The 27,645-nt window shown below is 37.1% G+C and overlaps 1 protein-coding gene across 1 annotated transcript in view; it reads right to left on the bottom strand.

Annotated features, from left to right (window-relative positions):
• Positions 1-1,434: 1,434 nt before the first annotated feature.
• CDK19 (cyclin dependent kinase 19) overlaps positions 1,435-27,645 on the bottom strand; it is an 88,986-nt gene continuing 62,775 nt past the window's right edge. The window contains 8 exon segments of the mRNA XM_083374043.1: positions 1,435-6,403; positions 9,821-10,108; positions 13,243-13,321; positions 16,119-16,216; positions 16,910-16,982; positions 20,091-20,160; positions 20,750-20,893; positions 27,472-27,603. Coding sequence (XP_083230169.1) covers positions 6,272-6,403; positions 9,821-10,108; positions 13,243-13,321; positions 16,119-16,216; positions 16,910-16,982; positions 20,091-20,160; positions 20,750-20,893; positions 27,472-27,603 — 1,016 coding nt within the window. The 3' untranslated portion in view covers positions 1,435-6,271.

The following is a 27,645-nucleotide window of genomic DNA, read 5'->3' on the forward strand; positions in this document are numbered from 1 at the left end:
CACTGTGGTTCAGTATTTTCCTGATGGTGGTCTCATGAAAGCTGACATTTGCTAATGCAAGAGAGGCCTTTAGTTCAGGCATGTCAAACTCGCGACGTCACGTGACGTCGTGCGACGTATCAGAACTTTTTCCCATTGCCGAAAATGGGATGGGCGCGGTTTCTTTGTGACGCTCCGGCCCACGGGCCGGCAGTTTGACACCCCTGCTTTAGTTCCTTAGATGTTATCCTGAGGTTGAGATCTCTCAGAGTACATTACATGCCTTGCTTTTGGAGTGATCTTAGTTGATTGAATAGTCTGGATGAAGGTTACAATGATGCTGAATTGCCACCATTTATACACAATCTGTCTCACAGTGGATTGGCAAAGTCTAAACCCTTTGGAAGAAGTTTTGTTAACATTTTCTAGCCTGATCATAAAAAACCCCTGGTTTTTTGGAGGTCCTTAAAAATCTTTCTTTAAACCATGACACAGTTGTGTTCCAAAGATCAGACTTTGATAGTGAATAACCAGAATTCTGTTCTTTAAATAAGGCAGCACTTCCCACATTCCCACCCAATTATCATCCCATTGACTAAACACCTGATTCTAATTTCCCCTTCAAGTAAACTGATACTCCTAGAGCAGGGGTCTTCAAACTTGGCCCTTTTATGACTTGTGGACTTCCACAAGTCATAAAAGGGCCAAGTTTGAAGACCCCTGTCCTAGAGGTTCACATACATTTGACACACATAAATATGTAGCTTTGAATCAATTTTCCTCAATAATTGAAGAAGTATACATTTTGATTCATTTGTTTAATTGGGTCCTCTTTGTCAAGTTTTAAATGTTTCAGGTTATTTTTATGCATACTGAAATTTCAAAAGGTTCACAACTTTTAAACTGAGATGCCACACTCATTTTACCTAGGTTCACCCTTTACAATACCACAGCTGCTGCCATAAGGATATTGCAAATCTATCACAATTGTTCTCTGGTGGTGAAATGTTCTAATCAGCCTATCATTTAAGAACAATTATATTGTTTCCATTAGGTACCATTGATTGATAAAGGAAAAGGGATGACAGAACCTGGGGGCAGAGTTAAAAAAGGATCAACCTAGAATCCTTACATAGCCACAAGAGTATTAAAAAGTCCAACTCCCCTTAAATGTCGATGACCCTTATTTAACTCTAAGCGTCAACCATTAATTGAGAAGATTCCAGTGCATAGGCTTTTAGCAATAAAACAGCTTAATTGAACCTTCACACCTGGACCTGAAAATTTGCACAAAAGACCTCACTTAGGAGAAATATTTACAAAACTATGAATCATGCCATTTGGGGGGACGTGTAAAATTCTTGTGCAGCGTGAGTAGAAGAGGAAGGTTTTAAATAAAATTGCACATATTCCTCCTGCAGTCCAAAGTTTACAGATTTCCCGTCACACACCTGCTTGACTTCAAACTTTTTATTATTACAAATGTATATTATTTTATTTTTTAAAATCCACATGGAAGCAATTCAAAATAATTACAACAAAAATTAAAATACTGCAGATGTAATGAATGAAAACATAGTTTTTAACAGTCTATCAAGAGCAATGTAAGGACATTTTAAAAAGCACAAATATTTAATGAGGGCAAAGTTTGTTGGCTTCTCTTAGTTGCAAATGCCCAGCACAGCAGTTCCAAACTTTAAGCCAATTATTAAACAGAGTCAGGCAAGGTAAATTGACCTGGGAGATGTTAGGAACTAAATTTCCCATCTACATACTGTATTTCTACTCACCTTTCATCTGCACTACTTAAGCAAGGCCTGGTTTGGAAATTATATAGGACAGTTCCTAAGTAACTAGCTTATTCAGCAATATTGAGATCAATATTGCGATAGTGAGTAAAAAAAAAAACCTCCAATGATTAAAGTTAGGAGCAGGGAGGATCTTGTATACATTAAAGAGTGAGCTTGGAGTTTTTTAAAAAGTTAAGACAAAGAGTCCTACAAAGAGTTATATCCCCCTACATCTGTCCTCTGATGAAACAGCACTAATTTCCTTTCCCCATGGAGTGGTTGGGGCACCCTCTAAAGACTGGGGGGAGGGGGGACACAAAGGAAGGAGAACAAAATGTTGCATCAATAATACTTTACTGATGTAAAACATGATGATGTAATTATTTCCATTTAAGTGTAAGTATGCCATGGAATCTTAACAAATGCAACTGTCTGTCTGTCCATCCATCCATCCTCAACAGGCAAAAAATGTATTGGTAATCATGGACTATTACTGATGAACTGAAGAGACATTAAAGAGGACACACAAGGATATAATAAAAACAAATGCAAGAACCAAAGATGAATATGTGAAGCAACATATAAAAGAGCACTGAGGGCAGGCAATCTTCCACAAATAGTTAGTTATACATGAGCAAATAAAACAAACAAAAAAGCAAACTACTTACAGATATAAGAATTATTAAACTGCTTTTCAAAAGGGACCATTTCAGTCCACATTATGTAATACTTTTTAGTGTCTACTGAAGACAGATATTTTTTTTTTTAAAAAAAATTAAATAGAATTAATTTACTACATAAAGCAATACATATTACTCTGCCGGCAAAACAAAGATTACACATGATCTTATATACAGTATGTTTATTTTTTGTCTTAAAACAGTTACCTTTACTTAAAGTTGCTTAAGTACCATCAATGAAGATTATGAAGGGGAACTAAGCTTATTACGTTTATATAAAATATTATACATAATCAAATACTTCAAGCTTCCACTTCCCTAACAACAAGATGTCTTCCCAACCTCCCCACCCGATTCCCACCCAACCAGATACAGTGTCACAGATTACAGTGCAGGACCCGCAGCTTTCACATGATTCTTCCTTCATTATGCAGTCTGTGTTACTGTTCATGTCATCCCTGCTTTGCTAATTATATTTTCTTGGCCCTTTTCTTTGAAGACCAGAAGAGAAGTGCTGCAGAATGAGGGTAGCAAAACTGGTCAATTGCTTGACGTCCACTTCCAAGAGCCAATGAGATAGCGACATGAAAACTATAGATTAAAGCAAAGCTGCACAGTTATGAACATTTCTGTGTCCTGTTTCCATAACACCACAACACATGATTTATTATACAATGTATTCTGATTTGTTAAATTCCCCTGAAACAAAGCCATCTCACTTTAGTCCTGCGATACATGAGACACTCATCATATTATACACAAATAGTTCACCCTAATAGGCCAAGTATGCCGCAAAGCCAAGATACACATAGAGAAAGAGTGCAGTAAACATTTCAAAAGTGTAAACCTAAACTTTCATCTATTCCCCTGTCAAAGCTTATTTGGAAGGCCATGAAGTATTGAGCACAGCTACATATGTATGCACAGACGTTGCAGGGAAATGGAGAACAGCAAGCCATTATTTTCCAGCAAATATGCAAAGATATCAATACAGAGTATAATCATGGCCTTATCTTAGGGGACCGGAAGCTCATGGAAATAAAGCACATTCAACACAGATTATCACACTGCATGCACAGAGGAAGCTATATTTTGACAGAACTCACAATAGTTGCAATTGCAACAAGAAGAAGGCTGGAGTAGCAAAAAGAAAATGGGTTGTTCATAAGCTGGTCAAAATGAAATTTAATAACCTTCTCAGCTGCTGACCAGACATTAACTTGAATGCAGTAAGACAGATAAAATTGGAGACGTATGAAAGAAAAGGAATGTTTTCACTGAAGATTTGTATGGAAGATGCAAACTCCATCCAACAAAACTAATTTAGACACAAGATGCGCAAAGTATTACCAAAAATAAAAGTTTTTTGGGGGGAAAAGATCCAGTTATATATCTTCTGAAATAAATTACTCGTTATTTCATGAATTAGACACCTCTATTACACTCAGAATCAAAATTTCCCTTCCAAGTGAGTGGATCCACTGTCTAATTATTTATTATTTATTTATATTCTGCCTTTATTATTTTTACAAATAACTCAAGGTGGCAAACATACCTGACACAAATTTATATTGCAGACTTAGTATAAAGTTTTAACTTTTGTTAAGGGGGTTCTTATATATAAGAAGAAAAAAACCATGAGGCATAACCTTATGCTGTATAGTGTAAATGCCCATAAAATGCCTATATAACCTGGTTTCTTCCTCCATCTCTCTTTTTTAATAATTATTTTTAAAATATTGAGTGCTGCTTATTGTATATACTCTAAAGTATATATCCTTTCACATTTAGTGCAATAAAGTTAGGGCCTAGTATGCTTAAAAAGCTTCTGCACCATGATGAGCCAAATTCCCACACAAAGAAACTGAATTCTATAATTCGTACAAACAACACAAATTTGCACTGATATCTAATTATTCTACTTTTAGTAGTCATGGGGAAGTAATAGTGATTACCCTTGGAAAGCCCTATTCAGTTGCATTCCCTCACAATCTAAAATGTTAACTAAGAGATGCTTACTTTAAGTTATCTTCATACGTAGAAAGAGAAAATCTACTTTGAAAAGAAGAAAAGTCAGAAAATATGGTGAATTCAACGATGAATTCTAAATTTCTGAATAAAACGCACTACCTTATTTATGTAGTTCTTTTTTTTAAAAAAAGGATGTGGGAAGGACTTGCTTCATACTCTATGTGGCTTCTGTTCACAGATATTATAACTAGTCATTTGACAAGTCTCCAACATATAGGATCTGTTCATAAGCTTTGTTATTTTTCATGTGAAGTGCTTGTCCAGGATCACAATATTTCTTTGGGACACATTATGTCAGATCTTAGGGCAGAGACAGGCAACCTAGTGCCCTCCTCAAGGTGTCCTGAACTTTCATTTTTAATCAGCTTTAGCTAGCACAGCCAACGGCAAGGACTGTAGCCAAAACACTGGAAGGACAGCAGGGAGTCTATTCCTGTCTTAGGATTAAAAAGCATTTCAATATAGTGTATCTTATCTATCACATCTAATCTGAATCAATCACCGCAGTGACACAACAACATCAGATGCATTTTGTACACGAGAAGGCCAAGCAACTTCAATACGTTGTTCAACTACTCCTTTTTCAGTATTTGATCTGCTTCAGCTGGATAATGAAGGAATGACAGCAATGACAATAATGGCTTCTCAAGGTTCATGATTGCAAGTCTTCTGCAACTAGGCAGATACTAATGCAAGAACAAAATTATTAAGTCTTTTAAGGTGCCACAGCACATTTAGTTTGCTTCTGCTGCAAGTTGCAAAATCAAAGTCTAGGTAAGAAACAAATGAAAGATGCACATATATATCAGAGTACACTTTGTCCCTCCACCCAGCCTCCCCAAACCTCCTTTGCCCTTTATCCCATTAATGCTGAAGCCCGATTGTAGAGATTCAACACAGAGCAAAGACACCACTGCAGGTAACAGATAACCACTAAAGAAGACACTATAGACACATTTGTTCTACTGGAGCCACAAAAGTTGATGTCTTCTGCTTTGCTTCCATACCTTAATATAAAGCAAAGCTTCAGTCAATTCACTTGGAAGAAAATGACCAATTATCTATGGGATGCTCATCTGAATGATAAAAGAAACATTCATAATCTTCTGTTTGGTGTTCAATCCAAACACATAACATGTAATAGCTGCTGCAGAGACTTGGGTTGTATATTTTTCTTTTCTTCTTTTTTTTTAAATATCTCATCTGAAAATTAGACTACTAAAAAGATAATAAAATACTCTTGAATAGTAAAATCTGCCGTTCTTGACATCCATGAGCAAAAGAGTAATATCCTGTGAAAATAACATAGTGCTTTTAAAAGGTGCATTATACCTGTATAGCTAAACTGGTCTGCCTAGTAAAAAAATTAACTATATACAAGCTTGAAAAGCCCAGGAGTTCAAGATTCCAAAAATTTAAAATCCTGGTAAAAGGATTTGGAAAAGGTTAGATTTATGGCAATTACTACAACACGAGAAAGGTGCACCAGGAATCCTTCAACAATTCCATAGGTTAAGGAAGTTTAAGTGCTTGGTTCAGATCAGATCGAGTAACCACAATGGAACACATGCGAAAGCAAGCTGAAGGGAAACTTCACAAGAATCTCCTTTATGGCAAAAAAAAGGATAAAAATTGTCTCTTGTTTTAAAATAAGTAGTAAATAAAAGTTTGCAATTCTAAAATCTGCATCACAATTTGCATTTTTGGTTCTTCTCATGGTTATGAACTTCATATTGCTGGAGTCCACTCATTGTTAGTTCGTTCCTTTCTAACACCCTTTATGAAGTCTCTTTAGTACCGGTGAGATTGGTGGGACGGATGGTACTGAGAACTCTGCTGTGATGTTGTTGAATAGCCCATTGTATTCTGGGACTGAGAAGATCCCTGAATGTTGCTTTGGTAAGTCAGGCGTGAACTGGAGTGCTACAAAAAAAAAAGAAGCAAAAAAATAAACATTTTTTATGAAGCAGAACTGTATCATAAAAGAGGGGGTGAAGGATGGCCATAAAGAATTATTGCAGCAAACTCCCTCTAATTTCCTTTGGATGGGTTTAAGTACAGAAATGAGACTGGCCTGTCTGTCTTTTTCCCGTCTTCCTAACTTCTGCTTTGTCTATGGAATATTTAGCTATTGGAAATAAAATAGGTTGAATAACTAAAAGCCAACTGCTAATATTATGCTAATATTGATCTAATATATGTTATAATCTTTGAAGATGAGTTCATAAAACTGGATTTGACAGTGAGGACAAACAAGATACTAGTGAACTTCTCCTTGAAATCTATGTATAACTAGAGCCTCAAACGGACATCTTCTTGCACAGACTTACATGAAGAGAGACTAATATTTTACTGTTTCCATGCAAACCAGCTAACCAGGTCTTGGGCTAAAGGTCCGCAATCCTTCTGGATTAAGGTGGGACTACATTCTGAGCTGCACTTTTAAACAGCTAGCTCTCTGAAGCAAAATCATTGTATAAAGCAGAGATGGTTATCTATGGGCTGCATACATTCCCACAAACTTGGGGAAAGGCCCCCAGATTACCATCCAAAATTTGTTCAAAGTTTTAGTGACATCGTATATGTAGTGTGTTTGCAGTATCAATCAACAAGCAAGCTTAGCCATGTTTCAAGCGTGTTAATTATGGGGAAAGCTTTCCATTCGATAAAATGCCAATTGGAAAGCTTATTTGGTATTAGTATGCTTAAATATAGAAAGCAAATTGTCTATGTAACAATTTACATTAAACAAATAAAATACAGATGGTTTGTCATTGAGAGATACTTTCTCTCAAAGAGGAAAATAGTAAATATAATATTGTGTGTGTGTGTGTGTGTGTGTGTGTGTGTGTAAAATATAATGAAAACAGCCGTGTCTAATTTGCATTTAGAAAATTTAGAAAATGGGAACGAAGAAAAGGATTCATAAACTTCAATGCATAATATAAGAAAACAGCTTGATGCCAGAACTTGATAGGCCTGAATATATTTACTGATACTTCAGTATTAACTTTTTAAAAACCATTTAATGAAAAATACATGCACATATACACAAATGCTATTATTTGTGACAGCTAATATATCTTAATTTTGTAAAAATGAAGGTATCATATGACTGTTGTTGCAGTTACCATGGTCAGATGAAGTCATAAATGTGCTAGAGATAATGCACAGAGCCCAGTGGAACAGGCAGAAAATGTTATGCATGTAACTACAGAGATGATTATCTTCAACATGTAATGACCAGACTCCTACACTCAAGATTATGAATTTGGATATAGCAACTTACTTTCCACAGGCATTATATTTCAATTTATTTAATAATAACAGCATATTTCCAGTCATTATGCTCCATGCTAGTTAAGAATTATGGAAAACGGTCCAACATCTTTACCGATCAAATAGCTGGGTGAGGAAGGATATGGAATTACTGTCTTTGATACCTGTAACTATCTGTGAACATTTACAGCACTTTACAATAAACTTTACTTGTGAAACTTTATAGTATTATCAGCAAAAGAAATGCAAAAAGCTTCAGCTCTCTGAACTGGATCCATCTTCTAATAAAACAAAGAGTACCGTAGATTCCGGCGTATAAGACTACTTTTTAACCCATGAAAATCTTCTCAAAAGTCAGGGGTCCTCTTATATGCTGGGTGCTGAAACTTTAGGGACAGGGCTGGCTGGAAAACCTGGAGCGGATCTTCCATTTAGTCTGCGCAGGGAAAGCGGGACCAATTGGAGTAGAAGCTGCAGTCTGTGATTTTTTACAGGCTGGGGTCTGGGCGTCTTTCCTTCTAAAGTTGAAGAGCAGCTGTAGGCAGGTGGGGAATGCAAGAGCAATTTGAAAGGCAGGTGGGGAATGCATAGCCAGAGCAGCACCTTAGCTCTAAGGACACATTTGACTCAGGAACTGGGCGGGCTGGCTGGAAAACCTGGAGTGGATCTCCCATTTGGTCTTTTTTTTTAATCCCATTTATATCCCACCCTTCTCCGAAGACTCAGGGCGGCTTACAATTTAAAGCACAAATCAATGTGCTTAGCAATAGCCTTCATTCTATGTATATGCCTGCCTATTAGAGCTTTCACCCCCCCCCCCCCACAAGCAGCATTATTACAAAGTCAGCTTATTGCTCCCAACAATCTGAGTCCTCATTTTACCTACCTCGGAATGATGGAAGGCTGACTCAACCTTGAGCCTGGTGGGATGAGAACCTGCACTAATTGCAGGCAGCTGGGGTTACTTAAGGCTCTGTGCAGGGAAAGCTTTAGAGTGAATTAGGAAAAGTGAAAAAGTGAATTAGGAAAATAGGAAAAGGGTTGCTGGAATTGGGTATGTGTAGTTTAATGAAGAGAAGGGTGAGGGGTGACACGATAGCAGTGATCCAATATCTCAGGGGCTGCCACAAAGAAGAGGGAGCCAAGCTATTCTCCAAAGCACCTGAAAGCAGGACAAGAAGCAATGGATGGAAACTAGTCAAGGAGAGAAGCAACCTAGAACTAAGGAGAAACTTCCTGACAGTTAGAACAATTAACTAGTGGAACAACCTGCCTCCAGAAGTGGTGAATGCTCCAACACTGGAAGTTTTTAAGAAGAGACTGGACAGCCATTTGTCTGAAATGGTATAGGGTTTCCTGCCTTAGCAGGGGGTTGGACTAGATGACCTCCAAGGTCCCTTCCAACAACAACTTCTTCTTCTTCTTCTTCTTCTTCTTCTTCTTCTTCTTCTTCTTCTTCTTCTTATTATTATTATTATTATTATTATTATTATTATTATTATTATTATTATTATTAAGTTTAATCCACTTGCACTGTTTTATGTTTACATGTTTGATGACAAACAGCCTTATGTTTATAAGTGACAGTTTTCCTACTAAGTACCTGCATGTCATAAGCATTTGAATTAAAATTACCATATTAAAATCAAATCTGATGTTTTTAAATTTTTATTTGGTGTGCGTTGGAAGAGGGGTAGTCTTATACGGCGAGTATAGCCCAAACCCTATAATTTAACAGGAAATGTAGGGGGTCGTCTTATATGCCCAGTCGTCTTATACGCCGGAAAATACGGTATTGTTTTAATTAACCATACCTGTATCTCAAACTTTGAAAACTGTCTTGAATAAGATCTACCTTGGAAAGTGCTAATAAATATTTTTTTTATGAAGGAATATGAGCCTTCATCCATACACACTCATGCTCATAAATTGAGCAGGGCCCATAAAAACAGTCTAGTTCTAGGACAAGCCATCCTCTAGTATCATTTCCTTTACACATTTCCCCTCAATCCTTGAAAAGAAATCAAAGACAATATAAAGACCGGGGAAAAAGGGACATACTTGATAGTCTGAAGGCATGACAGGCCCGCCTGAATTCGTGCCTGAAGGCCCAAGGCGTGGTTTCTTGTTTGGAGGCACCTGGTTGAGGCTGGAGTCCTGGCTGTGCTGGAGGCCTGCCCCAGTCCCGCCACCTCCTGTCCCGCCACCCCCCGCAGTTCCATTGGTCTGGGTGCTGTTTTGCTGCTGAGGCGCCGCTTGCGGCTGTGGTTGCTGCGGCTGCTGAGGTGCTGCTTGCTGCTGCTGCTGAGGTCCTGTTTGTTGCTGATGTTGGTTCTGCTGCTGTTGATTCTAGATCAAATCCAAGGGAATGAGAGAGAGCTGAGATCACCATGAGGTTTAGTCTTAGGGTAGTTATTATTCCAGAGTCCTCCTAGAAATGTACACAGCAGTACAGTGGGTCAATAAGGGTGATATGACTTTTAGAGAGCCTAAGGAGATAGGAACATCTGTGCTGGGAAGAGAAAAGTTAAACGTCACTGAGCCATGAACCTTTTATATAAGCCTGACCTTCTCATGCCCATCTGATATCAGGTCTCCAACTGAGCCAAGGACTATATAGGTTCCTTAGGAAAATCACAGGATAATGATAAACAAGCTTATCATTTAAATACTATACTGAATTCCCTCTCTTTTGGTAGGTAGGTGGTTTCCATTTATTCAGCCATTGTCTGAATGTCTTTTAAACATACTACAGTGGCCATCTTTCTTTTTCTTTTTTTTTAAAAAAGGGTTAATGTATGTGTGACACATTGGTGCCTCATAAATGAATACAGGCTCCTTCACTGCCTCACCAATTTCTTCTGAGTATTCTCTCTCTCTCTCTCTCTATATATATATATACAGTAATAGGCTTTGCTTGAAATAATGGTATGTTTGAACATGTTCATTTTTAGAGGAAAGACGGCAAACTGTAGGTTTTTTTTAGATGTACACTGCTGTGCTTTCTACTTTCACATCTTCTTCCACCAGTTCTTTAAAAAGACAGCCAGTTTGGTCCAGTGGTAAAGACACTAGGCTAGAAAGCTGGATATGGTTAGTTCAAGTCCTGCCTTAGCCATGAAAGCTAGCTAGCTGATCTTGGGCCAGTTACTCTCTCTCAGCCCAACTCATCTCATAAGATTGTTGTGTGGGAAGCAGGAAGAGAAAGATGTGTTGGAGATGTTTGCCACCTTGAGTTATTTATAAATAAATACAGTCTATAAATCTTGAAATGAAAAGAGATTTTCTTCTTAAAACCCTAACTCAATAGTAACAAAAGTAACAGAGGGGGAAAAAAGGAATATACAATGTCCATAAAAGCTGCAAAGATCCTTATCTCAAATCTTGAGATGAGATGGTTACAGCTTAAGTGCTTGCCTCTTATACTTCATCTATGGTTTGGTTGATTCATAGTAATTGAAATCCATATTACTCAAAATATACGTTTCAGTATCAGAATTCCTGGAGACAATCATGGAAAACAATTATATAGAGAGGAAAGGAATGAATCTTTCATTTAATTATAAAAAGAGCAGGGTATAGCTGATTGAGACATAGATTTTCCAAGTCAGGTCAAAGACAGAGAAAGTACTCCAGCGAACAGAACAATAAAGCAGCAGCAGAAAGTTTGTACTAGTCTGAGGACAAGAAAAGATGGCAACATAACAACAAATCTTAAACAAATTTTAAGAGTCAAACTAGATTATCCTTTTAACATTTGATCCCAATGTTTATAGACTTTGACTATAAACTTTCAGCAAAGTAAGTGCAAGTAAATGTTGAGGTACAATAATGGCCAAACAAACATTTTAAACAAAAGGCTTTGAAGTCAGTATGTTTTTTTTCCCCATGTGTCTCAATGCAATAAAGAACTTTCACTGCAAGATGAAAAAAGGAGAACGCAAACCAAATAAAATTCCCCCCATTAATTATACAACTGTTATCACTGCCAAGAATTACAATTAAAGCCGTATTTATACTTTTACTATAATAGACGACACAATATTCAGGAACGATTCTGTCCTGTTGGACAAGCCAGTTAGAACTATAATCTGCAATTGTGCATTAGTCAAAGGAATATGATTGTGATGATGCCCCAGGACAAAATAGCTAATGGAATGTAATTGGTTGAAATTTAACCAGATGGAGCCATTAGTTAACATCTGCAACCACTAAACCTATTTACAATCTATTCTGGAATTCAGCAGACTTAATGTCACAGAAAATGGCAATTCTGAAAAACAAAGTGGAGCAAAAACCAGAGGTAAAGATACTGACATCTATATCTATCTCTGCACCTAGCTCCTAGACTAAAAGCAATTCGTAAGTATTTTTTTTATTGTTGCTGAGAAAATTTTATGGCTAAAGTCTATGCAATCAGCAGGAGTCAAGCTCCACTCAAGGAAAATTCTGTTTCTTAAGTCTCAGAATCAAAACAGGAGTCTGATTCTTGGTTGTACTGGTGATAGTGTTCTTGGTTGCTTTCTAATTTAATTCTTGTAATTGTTTTTACTTTAATTTTGTTCGCTACCTTGGGTCACTTGTTGAGATGGGCAACCACATGAACTGAATCAATAAATGAATAAAAACATATGCCGGAAATATTATTTAAGGGGAACAAAGGTAAAGATAGCTCATTTACTAGAATATTTCATGTCCTGCATGAAATATTGTATTCTCATTCTTAACAGACTTTTGGCTTTCTTCCACAATTTTGATCTTTTTAAAGACATTATTTTTTTTATTATTATTTTAATTCCATTTATATCCCGCCCTTCTCCGAAGACTCAGGGCGGCTTACAAACTTAGCAGTAGCCTTCATTCTATGTATATGCCTGCTTATTAGGGCTTTCACACATACCCCAAGCGGCATTATTACAAAGTCAGCTTAATTGCCCCCAACAATCTGGGTCCTCATTTTACCTACCTCGGAAGGATGGAAGGCTGAGTCAACCTTGAGCCTGGTGGGACGCGAACCTGCACTAATTGCAGGCAGCTGGTGTTACTTAAGGAGGCATTAGCCCACTGCTCCACCAAGGCTCTGTTATTATTAGGATATAACGGTTTAAGACCGGGGTGTCAAACTGCCAGCCCACGGGCTGGTTGCATCATGTGGAGGCCGCACCCACCCCAGCTCCGGCAATGCGAAAAAAGTTGCGATACATGACATGGCAAGTTTGACACCCGTGCTTTAAGACCTTTTCCTTTTTTTATTTCAGCTATGTTACTTCCATTATCTAAACTTACTAAAGATTATTCAGTTTTAAACAATCTAATTTCTCATAATTATCACCTATCAACATGCAATCCTTTTTGAGAATGTCTCATGGCAATCATATTGACCAGAAATCCTGGTCAGAGTACACCTTTGATGTTCTGTAAGACTTCCCCCTCAGAAACATTATTAGTTTTTTACGAATGGTAACATGGTCTATGAACTATACCTTATCGCCCTTTTCCTCGGGTTCATCTTCATTAAGAAATTCTCGTTTGGGGTATGGAATCTGGCAACCAGCAAAAACACTGGAACAGAAGAATACAGTGGAATTGCACCAGTATATGTTAGTTTACATTCACTTAAAAACATAGCAGAGACCAAATAAAATTTTGGACATCTCTAGCAGAAATGTGATGAAATTAAAAACATTTGCTTCTATTTTAATATGGACATATTCACACAAACTATGACTGGTAATCACTAATGTCTTTCCTCCTGAACTAGTCATGGTGATTTCAGATTGAAGTTGAATTATTTTAGTCTCCTTATTTTAGGCTATTTCAATGTACATGTTAAAAGCAACTCAGAATTTCATACCCTCTGTGACAACTATAGATCTCTTCCAATTGGAATTTGATTCCATGCTTACAACATGGACACATGGAATTTGATAGGTGGAACTGACGGTGAGGAATCCAATGTGATTCTATTGTCACATAGACAAATCACTCTGTCATCAGTTTTAAACTGATGCCTGCCGTAAATCTGCAGTGATGGAAGATCTGTTAGAATGTTGCTATGAGGGATTGATAGATCCATTACAAAAATGTAGAATGTGACAATACTGTTAAAATGCCATGGCAGTGATGTGTAACATAGTCCATGTGTTTGTCACTATTCCTCTTAAACACTTCTTCCCTCTCATAAAGCTAAATCAGGCCCCCCAATTTAACAATAAGTGTAGAATTGTAATGATATGCATAGGGTGTTACCTGAAATGCAAGTGAAGGAAATATTAAGACATGTTAGAACTAGAATAGAGTGAAGTCCATTTTAATTTTTATGTCAGATTTATAGCATCAGCCTGGATTGAAGCAGGCTAGAGCAATTGAGTAAGATTTATTACTAATCAGAACAAAAGAATTCTACAGCTACTCTACTATCAAATACAGTATATATACAGACAAATTAAGATGGGAAGGTTCTGCTTTTTCCCCATGTACTCCTTCTTTTGTGACCTGGAAGAAGGGTCAGACTGAGCCTGTTGATTATTTTGAAAATAGCTAATAGACCCCTTATCAATCTGAGAATCCAAACTTACATTCTGTTCTACAGCAGGGATGCCCAGAATTTCATTTTGGTCATAACGTTGAGGCATCACATGACTGAATTCAATTTTACAACCATTTTTACGATAGTCATAAAGCAAGGCACCATGGAGGCTAAGCAAATCATGTGGTTGTTAAGCAAATCCAGCATATTCAATGGGCGCTATTTGCTGGAAAAGTGCAAAAAAATTCACAAATCACAGTCATGTGATGGCAAGACACTCAAACTGGTTGTAAAAGGGACGCCAGTTGCTAAGCACCTCAAATGTGATTACTTGAGCTTGGGAATGTGGTGGTGTAGCAGTCATAACTTGGAGAATAGGTTGTAAGTAGCTTTTTTGAAGTTCGTTGTAACTTTGGCCACTCATTAAGCAACTGGTCATAACTTGTGGACTGCCTGTATTTTTCTAATATTTTGCAACAAACAAGATAGCTAAAAAAAGAATTTAATTCAACTGTTTTTGTTTCAGCAATTTATATGCATCAGAAAATATGGGCAGTAAATCAACAGTAATTCATTATAAAAAAAGTACTGATTTTTCCCAATTCCTTCAAAAAACATCAACCAAAAGCACTAACAATTAGGTATTGGTAACAAGATGCTCATGGCATTTTGTTTATAATTCTCTCAAAACAGGAAGGCTATAATTATCTTTTATGGCTCTGTATTAGTCATTTCAAATCAGTTGAAAAACACTAGGTGTGTATAGCATAAGAAGAATTATTGGTTTGAAGTTTCTATCTAACTTAGCATTCATTTCAAAAAGTGTTCTTAACGCAATTTTAGCATTACTGCTGCTTAAAAAGGATTTAGCAAATAATATTATTTTGCCCATCAATAAGCCTTTGTCACCTCAATGAACAAAACAGATCTAGTGTACTCATCTTTTAGGACAGGGGTGTCAAACCCAATTGCACTGAGGGCCGCATCAGCATTGTGGTTGCCCTCAAGGGGCCAGGTGGGTATGGACAGGGTGGGCGTGGCCTACTGGGTGGGCGTGGCTAGAGTGTGTATGGCCTACTGGGTGGGCGTGGCCAGCTCTACATCATTGGCATCAAGGGTGCCTATGGGGGCCTGGGCAGGAGTGGGACAGATCTGAGGGTCTCTGGCAGAAGGAGGGTCTCTCGGCCAGGGCCAAGGCAGTGGGGACCGTTCCCTCACTGTTTCCAGGATGGCTTCGCGAGCCACATAAAACCACTTCGCGGGCCGCATCCGGCCCCCGGGCCTTGTGTTTGACATGTCTGTTTTAGGATAAAATTTAAGTAATTTACAGTGCAGTCCATTCCATGTTTACTCAAAATGAAGTTTCATATATTAAAAGGATTTAATACCCAGTAAGAGTATAGAAATTGAAGAAAACTTGGGAAAAAAACCTAAGAAAAAGCTGATAATAATGTCATGTAAGGCATCTATCACCTCTGCAGTATTTCCTCAGAGGCTGCAAATTGAAATGAAATCTTTCACTAGCAAAGAAATGTTGATAAATGACTGGAGTATATTCTGTCTATTTCTACATTCAATTCAGTTTAAATTTAAATGTCCTTCCCATGCACACCACTCTAAGAATGGAATCCTGGATATGTCATTTTAAATCCAAATGTGGGCTCCATTATAAAAGATGAATCTTTTATCTTATATAATAGATATTTCAGAGACATAATCAAACACACATTATGGCTACTATTTTATTTTTTATAACTTTAGAGAATTATTTGGAGAATAAATAATATTATAAAATAAATAATATTCCAAAGACCAGGAAAATAAACATACTCTGATGTAGGCAATGGGTCTTCCTGGAAGTAAGGATCCTGCATAGCTTGCTCTGAGGTAATTCTTTTAGTCGGATCCATAGTCAGAAGTTTTTGAAGCTGCAAAGAAGCCAGTTTATATGAATTTCTCAGTAAAACTCAACGACTAGCATGACCAATAATACTAAAATGAAACAAATGCAAATAAATTTATGGGATTCTATGTACAGAAAATATGTATAATATAGTGATAAAAATGAGAAAAACTAAAATATTGAGGTCTCCCTTATATTGATCATAGTCCAGCACAAGAAGGGGAAACAATTCTGGCAGGCAATCTAATCTAATCTAATCTAATCTAATCTAATCTAATCTAATCTAATCTAATCTAATCTAATCTAATCTAATCTAATCTAATCTAAATCTTAATTTCTGGAGAAAAAAGGAGCTATAAACCTAACAAATTAGTTAATACATGAATTATTAATGTCAACGTTGGCAAAACTTTAAATAATATTAAAATTACTAGGAGAACTGGCCACTAGAAAGAATTTAGGGTTTTTTATGCATTATATTTTAGACTTGTACATTAAAAAACTCAGTTTCTGACATAATAAGGGTGACATCTTATCCTTTCCCTAAGAGTAAACCTCTCTGAATGGGGTTTACTTCTGTGTAGAATGTAAAAGACTGCGCTGTTAACTTTACAAAGCGAAAGATGACTTCAGCAGCAACAAAGTTTTCTTCTACAGCTATTTGATACTAAGAATGTAACTTATTTAAAGAGAAAAATAAAGCTTCCATGTCACTTACCAAAAGGAATACTTTGCTATCAGGCTTGACTTTGTGTTTCTCCATGTATTTGAGGAGGCTACTATTGGCGTATCTGAAAAAAGAAACAAAGAACAAAATCAAAAGAGTAAGGCAGCATCAAAAAATTTTAAAAAAAGTTTTACTATATGTTAATTACATTTCATAAGCTTTTATTTCCTGGTGCATACAACGAACCACATGCAGATAGCAGCGGCAGTTTTTATTAATATACAGGTGCCAATCCCATTTTATCTGAACACTAGATAAAACTAATCTTGAAATAGGCTCTACTGTGGAATATTTAAAGCAGTTATAAAGATACACTAATCCAGGTTTCTCTAATGTATCGTAATGTGTGCCTGCATATATATATATATATATATATATATATATATATATATATATATATATATATATATATATATATATATATATATATACACTTCAATTATACTCCTTTTTAACAAAATCTGAAATGACTAATAAAACTAATGTGAAAACTTAATTAAGGCATAAAAGCAATAGGCAATAGAAGCCAAGGTAATAAAATAGATATAGAGTCTGATAACACCTTCAAGACTAATCAACTTGATTGGGACGTAATCTTTTGTGAACAGCAGCTCACTTTATCAGATCCACAGAATGCAAGCCCACATTATGGATCTGTGGACGGGAGTTGCAAGAAAGCTAATGCCCAATAAAAGCAATTAGTTTTGAAGGTACCATTATATTCCATGACTACCTTGTGTCCATTGAGTTATACAGATCTTCTCCCTTCACCAAAGTTAATGAGATAAAAAATTAAAATTAAAATAGGAGCAAATATTCTAAAAATGCAGATGAAATCCTATCGAATGTTCAAGAAAAGTAAGATAAGATTTGGACTATCGTATATGGCTTGCAAAATTCCATTGGAACAGCTGCAAGGAGATACAAAAAGAAGTGCAGATTTTAGAGACCAGATATGGTAGTACGACATAAAATAACAGGATTGTCTATGTGAAGGAATGGAATGTGATAAACTGAACCTTTGTTCTATTCATCAATCCAAATTCCAAGAGGCAGTAGAACATCTGGAGAAGGGCATCCAATGAAGATTTTATTTGCCAGGCACATAGCCTAATAATCAGCATCTGTGATTCTTAAAATGTTAAAGATGATGGGAACTGAAACTGAGCAACTTATGTGAAGGGCACAAGTTGCTACATGTTGATATGAGTCTGAAAACAACAGCAACTCTCTCAATAATGATTTTATTTATTTATTTATTTATTTATTTATTTATTTATTTATTTATTTATTTATTTATTTATTTTTCTATACCGCCCTATTCCCGAAGGACTCAGGGCAGTTTACAGGGAAATATTTAAAAGACAATATAAAATTAAGATAAGAAATAGAATTAAAAAGAATTAAATTAATTAATAGCCTAACAATAAGGCAATGTTAAAAATTTGAAACTAAAAACCCCCTCAGTCCAGGCCAGATATATCGAAAAGCCAGGTTTTCAGGTCCCGGCGAAACGAGCACAGGTCTGGGGCAGTCCGGAGTTCCACAGGTAAATCATTCCAAAGGGCAGGCGCGCCCACAGAGAATGCCCTCCCTCTGGGGATCACCCGCCGGCATTTCCTGACTGGTGGCACCCTAAGGAGGCCCTCCCTATGGGAGCGCACAGGACGATGGGAAGTTGATGGGCAGCAGGTGCTCCCTAAGATAATCCGGGCCCATGCCATTTAGGGCTTTATAGGTCATCACCAGCATTTACTATCCCTGTTAGGGTTCCTGTTTCTGTTAGGACCTGATTCACAAGTTCTAAACACAGCAACTAAAAATTATCCATTAACTAGATTACTGGGGGGGGGATCTTTAAAGGGAAGAAATCTTTAAAGTCGACCTAAGCTTGACTTTGATACTGATCGCAAATCCTTTGGTTGATCATTTATTCATGGGGATGCAGGCAGCAGGTATCTGCCTTAATAAGCCACTAATTTGCACCTGGACTGTGGCTGCTGACCCTCAAATTCCAAGGGGAAAAAAATGACCTTACATGACAGAAGGCTGGGACACAGAAAGCACTTGTATTTTAAGCCTCAGGATGGAATTTAAAAATACAATCCTTGCTTACTGATGCCTTCTTTAGCCACCATTGGAAGCTACAACAGCCCTAAAAAGGAGATTTATCAGTGGTCCTTGAACGTGTGGCCATTGCAGCATTCCTGCAGTTGGGTGATCTGGACACTTGGTAACTGATGTGTGTTTATGATGGTTGCAGCATCCTACAGACAAGTGATTGCTCTTTACAGCAGGGGTGTCAAACTCAATTTCATTGAGGGCCGCATCAGCATTGCGGTTGCCCTCAGGGGGCCGGGTGGGCGTGGCCTACTGGGTGGGCGTGGCTAGAGTGCGTATGGCCTACTGGGTGGGCATGGCCAGCTCTACATCGTTTGCATCAAGGGTGCCTATGGGGCAGGAGTGGGACAGATATGAGGGTCTCTGGCAGGAGGAGGGTCTCTGGGCCAGGGCCAAGGCCGTGGGGGCCATTCCCTCACTGTTTCCAGGATGGCTTCGCGGGCCGCATGAAACCACTTCACGGGCCGGATCTGGCCCCCGGGCCTTGTGTTTGACATGTCTGCTTTACAGCTTTCAAAGCTGGCATTAAACAAGCAGTCAATGGTTACGTCACATGCTTAACTGACATTATAAGCTGGGGCTGGTAAGGTGATGTTTTACTTTAACACAACTGTGTTGCTTAGCTGCCAGTCTCAGTTGCAGTTGGTAAACGAGGATGCCTACATAGTAGCCATCTTCAGATACAACTCATGATTTAGAGTTATGTATTGTAATAAAAGTCTCAGTACGACACACTCCCTCTTTCCATAAGGAAAAGACAAGTGAGATTTCACATACTCTATAAATCAGTTTCTTGGTCATACTGAATTTATCCCATTTTCTGCCATTTAAGTTTGACAAATGTGTTTCTGAAATTCATCCCAACAAAGGAAGAATTTGTTACAAACAATCATGATCCTTTCATGAAAAGAAACACAGAGAAGGGTGAAACTTTATGTCCAAGTCTACATTGTGCCTCTTTCTACTACCAAATCTCCAAAATAAAAATAATAAAAACTATATACTGATAATTATATATTTAAAGCATAACGACCAGAATTATGTAACTTACGTTGTTCTTCTGAAATCTTTTTGAAGCGTAGGATATTCTGGCATTTTCCTAATGTCTTCCCAGTCTTTATCTTTGTAAAGTAAAAATTTAGAAAATATTAAAGAAGCACAAGATAAAATACAGTCTATCCTATGTTCTACAGTAACTCAACTCACAACCATTCGTTTAATGACTGTTCAAAGTTACAGTGGCACTGAAAAAAGTGGACTTATGACAGTTTTTCACACTTAAAACTGTTGCAGCATCCCATGGTCATGTGATAAAAATATGGATGCTTGGCAACTGGCATGGATTTACAACGGTTGCAGTGTCCTTGGGTCATGTGAGCTTCTGACAAGCCAAGTCAATGGGGAAGCCAGATTCACTGAACAACTGTGTTACTAACTCAACAGCTGCAGTGGTTCACTTAATAACTGTGGCAAGAAAGGTCATAAAATGGAACAAAACTCATTGAACCACTGTCTTGTTTAGCAATGGAAATTTTGGGCTCAGTTGTGATCCTAGGTAGAAGACTATCTGTACAGGCATATAAATTTGCTGACCAAAAGTCATAATAAAATTGTATTTGAATGGAATACATGCATAGGAAGAAAAATCAATTTATTGAAAACAATTCAGATCAAAGATTTCTTATAATGTTTTAAGAGTCACTGAATCACCTGCAGGAAATCCCATGACACTAAATATGCGATCAAGCTGATCATGATGGAAAGGATTGCTTGTTTTGATGTCTTCCTGCCGACAGTGAAATATAGGTTCTGACGTCAATAGCTCAGCAAATATACAGCCAATAGCCCATATATCTAGGAAACAAAATAAGATATAAAATCTAAATAGCTTTTTAAAGAATAAAATACTACATTTAACTATTTGTTACAGTAGGTGTATAACAGTCAGACAAAAAAAATGACATAGTGATGTTATGACAAGATGAACAAACCATGCATAAATGTCACTTGAGGATCTACTTCAAATGAGTAAGGTATCACCATATTTTTATATAGAAATTTATATTTATTACAGATCGCTTTGCATGAAAGAGTAGACAGAATAGAATAAAATAAAACAGATTAAAAAATGCTGTGTAGTGCCCATCCTATTTCACTTAAGAGTCATCAGCCTCCTGCATCATTTTGGAAAAACAATCCTGTTTGGGGGCTGGACCATCTCAAGAACACCACAAACACCACAAACTGCCTCCAATTTTCCCAGAATAGCATAACCATGGGAAAGATTCATAGCTCAGAAGAAAACACTACGTTCTACTCCTGCCTCAGTGAATTTCTCACATCCCTAATAGCAATGAATCTTCAAGATTAATTGCATTTGATTGACACTTTTAAAGCCATTGAAATTAATGCCTGCGTCAATTCAGAAAACTGCCCACTGATCTGCTGATACAGTTCTACAGAGGAATTATTGAGTCTGTCATTTGTACCTCAGTAACTGTCTGGTTTGGCACAGCAACCAAACAAGACAGGTACAGACTTCAACGGATAGCACTGCAGAAAAAAAACATCACCCCCAGCCTGGCTTCCATTGAAGATCTGAATACTGCACAAACCAGAAAGAAGGCTGAGAAAATATCTACAGACCTCTCACATCCTGGACATAATCTATTTCCACTTCTCCCCTGAAGACGCTGCTATAGAGCATTGTATACCTAAACAACTAAACACAAAGATAGCTGAGAGTGGAGGTTCAGTCTCCAAGCTTGTGGGTTGGTTTCCGAACATTTAGTTACCAGGCTAGGTAACTTAAGGGATGCCGCTATCAACAGAATTTAAGGGATGCCACTATCAGTGTTCTTCTGCTTATAAGGGCTTCGTGTGATCAGTAGGTGTTGTGATGGTGAGGTCACATCTGGTGAGGGTCACATCAGGTCAGGGTCTTGTGATAGGTTAAGTGTGGGTTGTGTCAAGTGAGGGATATATACTTTCTTATCTTTTCTCAATTTCTCTTCTTTCCTATTATCTTCCTCTATGGCTTTTTATGATTTATGATTTATGACCTATTACTTGCTGTTTATAAGTACACTGTGAGCTTATGCACTAGAGAAAAAATTCCTTCTGTGTCCAATCACTCTTGGCCAATAAAGAATTCTATTCTATTCTATTCTATTCTATTCTATTCTATTCTATTCTATTCTATTCTATTCTATTCTATTCTATTCTATTCTATTCTATTCTATTCTATTCTATTCTATTCTATTCTATTCTATTCTACTCTACTCTACTCTAGCCTAGCCTATTTTACAAAATTAGCAATTTTACTTGCAATCTCTTTCCTAATGATCCCTAGCACAGAATTTGCCTTTTTCCTAGCTGATGCCCAACATCTTTACTAAGTTGTGGCTGCAAGATACTTTTCTTAGTTTTCAGCAATCATGTCAAGGATTAGCCAGGACAGCTGGAAAAGCAAACTGAGAAAATAAAATGCATTTATTTTACTAGGAAAATCTAATACATTTATTTTAATTTTACAAAATCTAGCAGGACTGTTCCAACTAGTTATAATCTATATCAGTTGCAAAGAAGAAAAAAGTCCTTACACAGTATCCATCTTCTGGGTAATGAACAGCTTGAAGACTTCCTATGAAATCAGTTTATATAAATGGGTCGGAACAATGCATTAAAAATATGATACAGTAGTTTGAAATCCCATGCATTGCCACAATGGGTCTCCAAAACCAACTTCCATGATTCTGCCAATTCTCCCTACAACTCTTTGGCACACTCAAATATGAATGCTACCAGCCATGTTACTCCAGGAAAATCCCCTTCTGTTGTTGGTTTACCAATATGCAAGTTATAACCCTGTTCTTTTGGAGGCCTGGAGATCTGTGCTAAAAGCTAAATTCCCTTCCCAGAATGAGACCCTCTGGCTCATTAAGAACTTTCCATTTTTATTATATCTAGGTTCAAGACCTACCAGTAGAAAAAAGTTTGAAAGGGGAAAAAAGGGAATAGACAGTTATTTTCTGAAAGGAATGAGCCAGCTGCTCTCAGATCCTGGATCTCAACAAATGCATGCACTCCAAAACAGATTCACATAACCTAGATCTCAGCCCATAAAACAAAATTATCAAGCCCCCAAATAGCTGTTGAGCTAAAGAAGCAAAAACCATGTGGAGTTCAAGAAGTTTAACACTACTCAGGGGTAAAAACACCTACCTTTTTCACATAAATTGAACTCTTTCTCTCCCACCTGCTTCTCACAAGAGCAAGATCTATACTACAACCAGCCCCACTGGTGATAGCTTGCTGTCCAAATTCACTTGGTAACTGCTGTCTAGAGGCAATACTTGGTATCCAGCTTAGTAATTGCTGTCTAGACTAGAGGCTTTGCTCTTACCTTGTCTTCAGCCAGCCTTAATGGGGAAAAAATACTGAAGACAAAAGCAAAGACAAAATGGAGGTTGTCTTTCCCATTTTTAAAGCCCTGAGGGGATACTGACCTTCTTGATTGGTTTCTTGGCCTCTTATTTTTCTGGGCTTCAATTGTTTCTGCCCATTATCTAGATGAACAGATCTGCTAATGTGTCTTTTTAATCTTTCTGTGTCTGGATCTCATGAAATAGAATTTCTGCACATTCATTACAGCTAATAGACATAGGGTGGAGATATAGGAGAAATCAGACTGCATACCAGCATCATTAGTGTGAAAACAAAATCTAATTTTGAAACTCTGGAAGGGCAAATTTAAATTGCTAAATTGGATACTCGAATTAATAGATTATATTTTCTGAAATGCTTCATTTTCCATGTGCCAGATCAACTAAGTACAAGTTAAAGGCATTCAATGAACCAATATATGAATGAAGGATTTAAATCTCACCTGTCTCTAACAGTTCAAGGCTTTTTATATGAAGTTTCCCCTAATTTCATCCTCACAACAGTAACCTGATAACATAGGCTGGGCTGAGATTGAGTGACTGATCCAAAATCATCAGTGAGCTCTATGGTCAAGTGCAGATTAAATATTAATATCTGCAGATCAAGCCCAAAGCCTGAGAAGAAAAGCAATTGCTGTACAATATTTCTGAATTTACCAAATTGGATAGAACTTGACAATGAAAGTATATTAAGAAGGAAACTTTCACAGGACTGCTGAAGAAATTGATCACAAGTCTTCTGAAGGGAAATAAAGATACTATGGTTGTACAATTTGTTGTAAAGAGGTGTTTTGGGAATGTACACAAAGCATCTCTCTTTGAACTGTTGAAGCAGTCACATCATTTAATAGGCTCATGTGGCTGCTTCACAAACTTTTCAACAATAATGGCTTGCATGAGTCATGAAGTCCAGATCATGGCACTCTAAGCAAACTTATCCATAGCAAACATGTTCAACAGGTAATCAAGAGTTCAGCTGGGATTTTCCCCCTTTAATTAGTCTATAAAAAGTATTTGAAAAGTCCCTGCAGGATAAAACTGTGAACAATTCAACATTAGTGAAAAATTATTCTTTGTTACCTTCACCCTCCCAAAATAAGCTTGATAATTAGCTTTCACCTCTTTTTGTCCAATTTAGTCCTGTTCAACTGCATTCTATATCTTTGTTTCATTCCCCTTACCAATGACTGCATTTTACATATTTAAAATATTATCTTGTTTCTGCATGTAATTCTGAAACCTCACCCAAAGGGTAGTGGGTGTATCTTTTAAATAAGTAAACAAAAAGAGCAGCAGATGACCCTGGGCCAAGGAAATAACTCGAGAAAATGTCTCAAGCTGCTTCTACCTTCAGACAATAAAATTAGGTGCTGGCAAAAACACATTCAGACTTGCAAGATTCTGTTATTATAGTAGTCACAGTAAAAAATAGTGTTGACCTATATGGCATTGGTTCTGAAGTCTGCTTTACATTGTAGGGCCAATAGCAACCTTGTTATCTCAAGGTCAGTGTATGTCTCCCCCCATGTTATCTAGGGCTTGTCTGAGAAATTTTCTCAAATTATTTTCTTGGTCTGGGCTCAAGCCCACTTATCTGACTGTTTCCTTGATAGTGGCTCTTCCTTGTGTCCTTCAAGTCCTCTATGTTTGATTGCTTTCTACAACAGCGAATCAGAAGATATAAATTTCCTATTCCAGTAAGAACTGACAGTGTTGGAGAATGCATTGATCAAGTACAATAGTTTGACTTATTATGAAGTGTTTTTCTGGGTATCAGAAGACAGGCCCAATGTTCCCATTTTATTTAGGAAAAGAAATAGATTAACACAGTATATTCAAGTGACCCAAGGGCTGACATGTGAGTTATATTACTGTATTGATGGGAAATTCCCAGTCAGGCAGGGAGAAGGGATCAAACAGCGAACTAGCCTTGAGTCCTTGTGTAGCCACAAGAGGCACAGGTCTGTGCCCTCCCTTCCCCCCGCGTTCCACAGAACCTTATCTAGTTGTTCCCACTTGGGAAGGCAAGCAGTCTGCGGAGAATCTTGTAATATAGATAGAACACAATAAAGTTGTTGACTTCGACTTTTCAAGAGTGGATTTGCTTGTCTGTGTCTGATGTGGGTAATATCAAATGTTTATACCTTATTCTTCCATTCTCATATGCTTTAGCAATTGCAAGTTGGCTGTTACAGTGGAATATGCAACGAAGGAGAAATTAAATAACACACAGCTGAATTTAAAACATTGAAGGGAAGTAAGTTCCTCTACAAGCAAGGAAGAAATATTAAGTCTAATATTAAGTCTTCTACCAAAAAACGTGATAGGCTCATCTCTAATGACCTTGAGTGGGAACATGAGACCTCTGGAAGTTAAACTGTTCCCATTCCCCTAACTAACTGCTGAAAGAAAGTTAGTATTTTTCAGACAAACTTTGGTTATTTTTCAGTAAACGACATAGCTCTGGCGTATTCAAGGATAATAAGAATGTTCAGAGTAGACCTATAAATGATTTTTTTCCTGATCTTGGAAGATTAGAAACATAGAACCAATAAGAAAAGAAAGGCAAGCAAAGAAACTGGAAAATCATTCTCTCCCTATCCCAAAGAACATTTAAATATTTCTTAAAAGTACGAGATTAGTGAAACAAGACTATTTTACACATAGAATATTTCTTAACCACTAGGATTCAGGATTTGGAATAGAGGAAAATTACCCATGTCTCATATTTAAGTTCAATATTCTGTACATGTACACAGGATCACATTTATAATAATGCTGCTTTGAAAAGAGCATGGACAACAAGAAAAGAAGCATGACAGAATGGAGACGGGAAATTTTTAAAAAAATTGTTTGGTCCTTCTTTTCCCACATACGTATTTCTGCTTTTAGAAATAAGAATTACTAATACATTTATACACTGGCAAGAGTGTTCAATGGCAATGTCTCTAAAGCATGTATACAGATTTCATTAATAGATCATAGAAATAGAAATAGAAGAACTTGAATATATTGAAGAAATAGGGGGACCTGAAGGACATTCAGAATTCTGCATTTTTACAACCCAAGTAAGAGAGACTATCTGTGCCACAGGTTCCCTCACTGTCTCTATGTCATTCCTGAACATTTTTTTATGTATATTAATCCCTCAGAGAATCATACCCATGGGCTATTCTTTCCCAGGAAAACAATGTAACCCTGAGTGTGGAAAAGGAATGAGAAATAATAAGCCAAAGGAATTAAATATATGAGATAGCTAACAACAAAGGAGGATGATCTCTGACAGCAGTGATGTAATTAATGTAGATAATGGTTCTGCAGGGTTCAGGCAGTTCAGTCAATCAAATAAAACTGATAGATAAAATAGAAGATGGTTACTAAGTGACCATTACAGGAACATGACTTTATACGGCTGCATCAGCATAGTATATTCTTCAACTGTTCAACTCCTGCAAGGTTTTAAAATTATCGGCAAAAGCAAAATCGTCTTCAACCAGGCACCATCAAAATTTGTCAGAACTGCAACCCAAGAATTCTCAAGGGCTGATGCTGGCTGGAGAACCTGGAAGCTGCAGTCCATTTGGACAACCCAGATTGGTGAAAGTAGGCAGAGGAAATGATTTGATAAGAACATTTTGCTCTTTTTCCTGCAGATACAGAAGGTTTCTGGATAGAGATGGCCTAAAACACAGGATCTTTTACACCAGGAGACCAGGAAAGGAAATGGCAGTTGGATATTTTTGGAATAAAAAGCGATTAAGTCTGACAGAAACACACAAAATATTTGTGAAACATCCTCAAATAGTGGTACTTGAAATATGGCATGCTTTAGTTTGTATGAATTAACAAAACTGAATTTTATTTCTGAAATGGAGTAGATAATTTAAAATATTGGTCTATTTAATAGCTTTATAACTCTTACATTTATTCTGCACATTGATAATTCTGATAATTATTGAGCTATATTTTTTAAATCAAAACACTTACCAATTGCCTTTGTGTAGTGCCTTGCCCCAAGTAACAATTCTGGAGCTCTATACCAAAATGTCACCACAACTGGGTCAAGGTCTGCCAGCGGCTTAAGGGGAGAATTGAATAGCCTTGCAAAACCCATATCAGCTGCAAAATAACCAGTATCTGTATTACACCAAACAAAACTTT

Source organism: Vipera ursinii (assembly GCF_947247035.1).
Source record: "Vipera ursinii genome assembly, chromosome: 1".
Lineage (NCBI taxonomy): Eukaryota > Metazoa > Chordata > Lepidosauria > Squamata > Viperidae > Vipera > Vipera ursinii.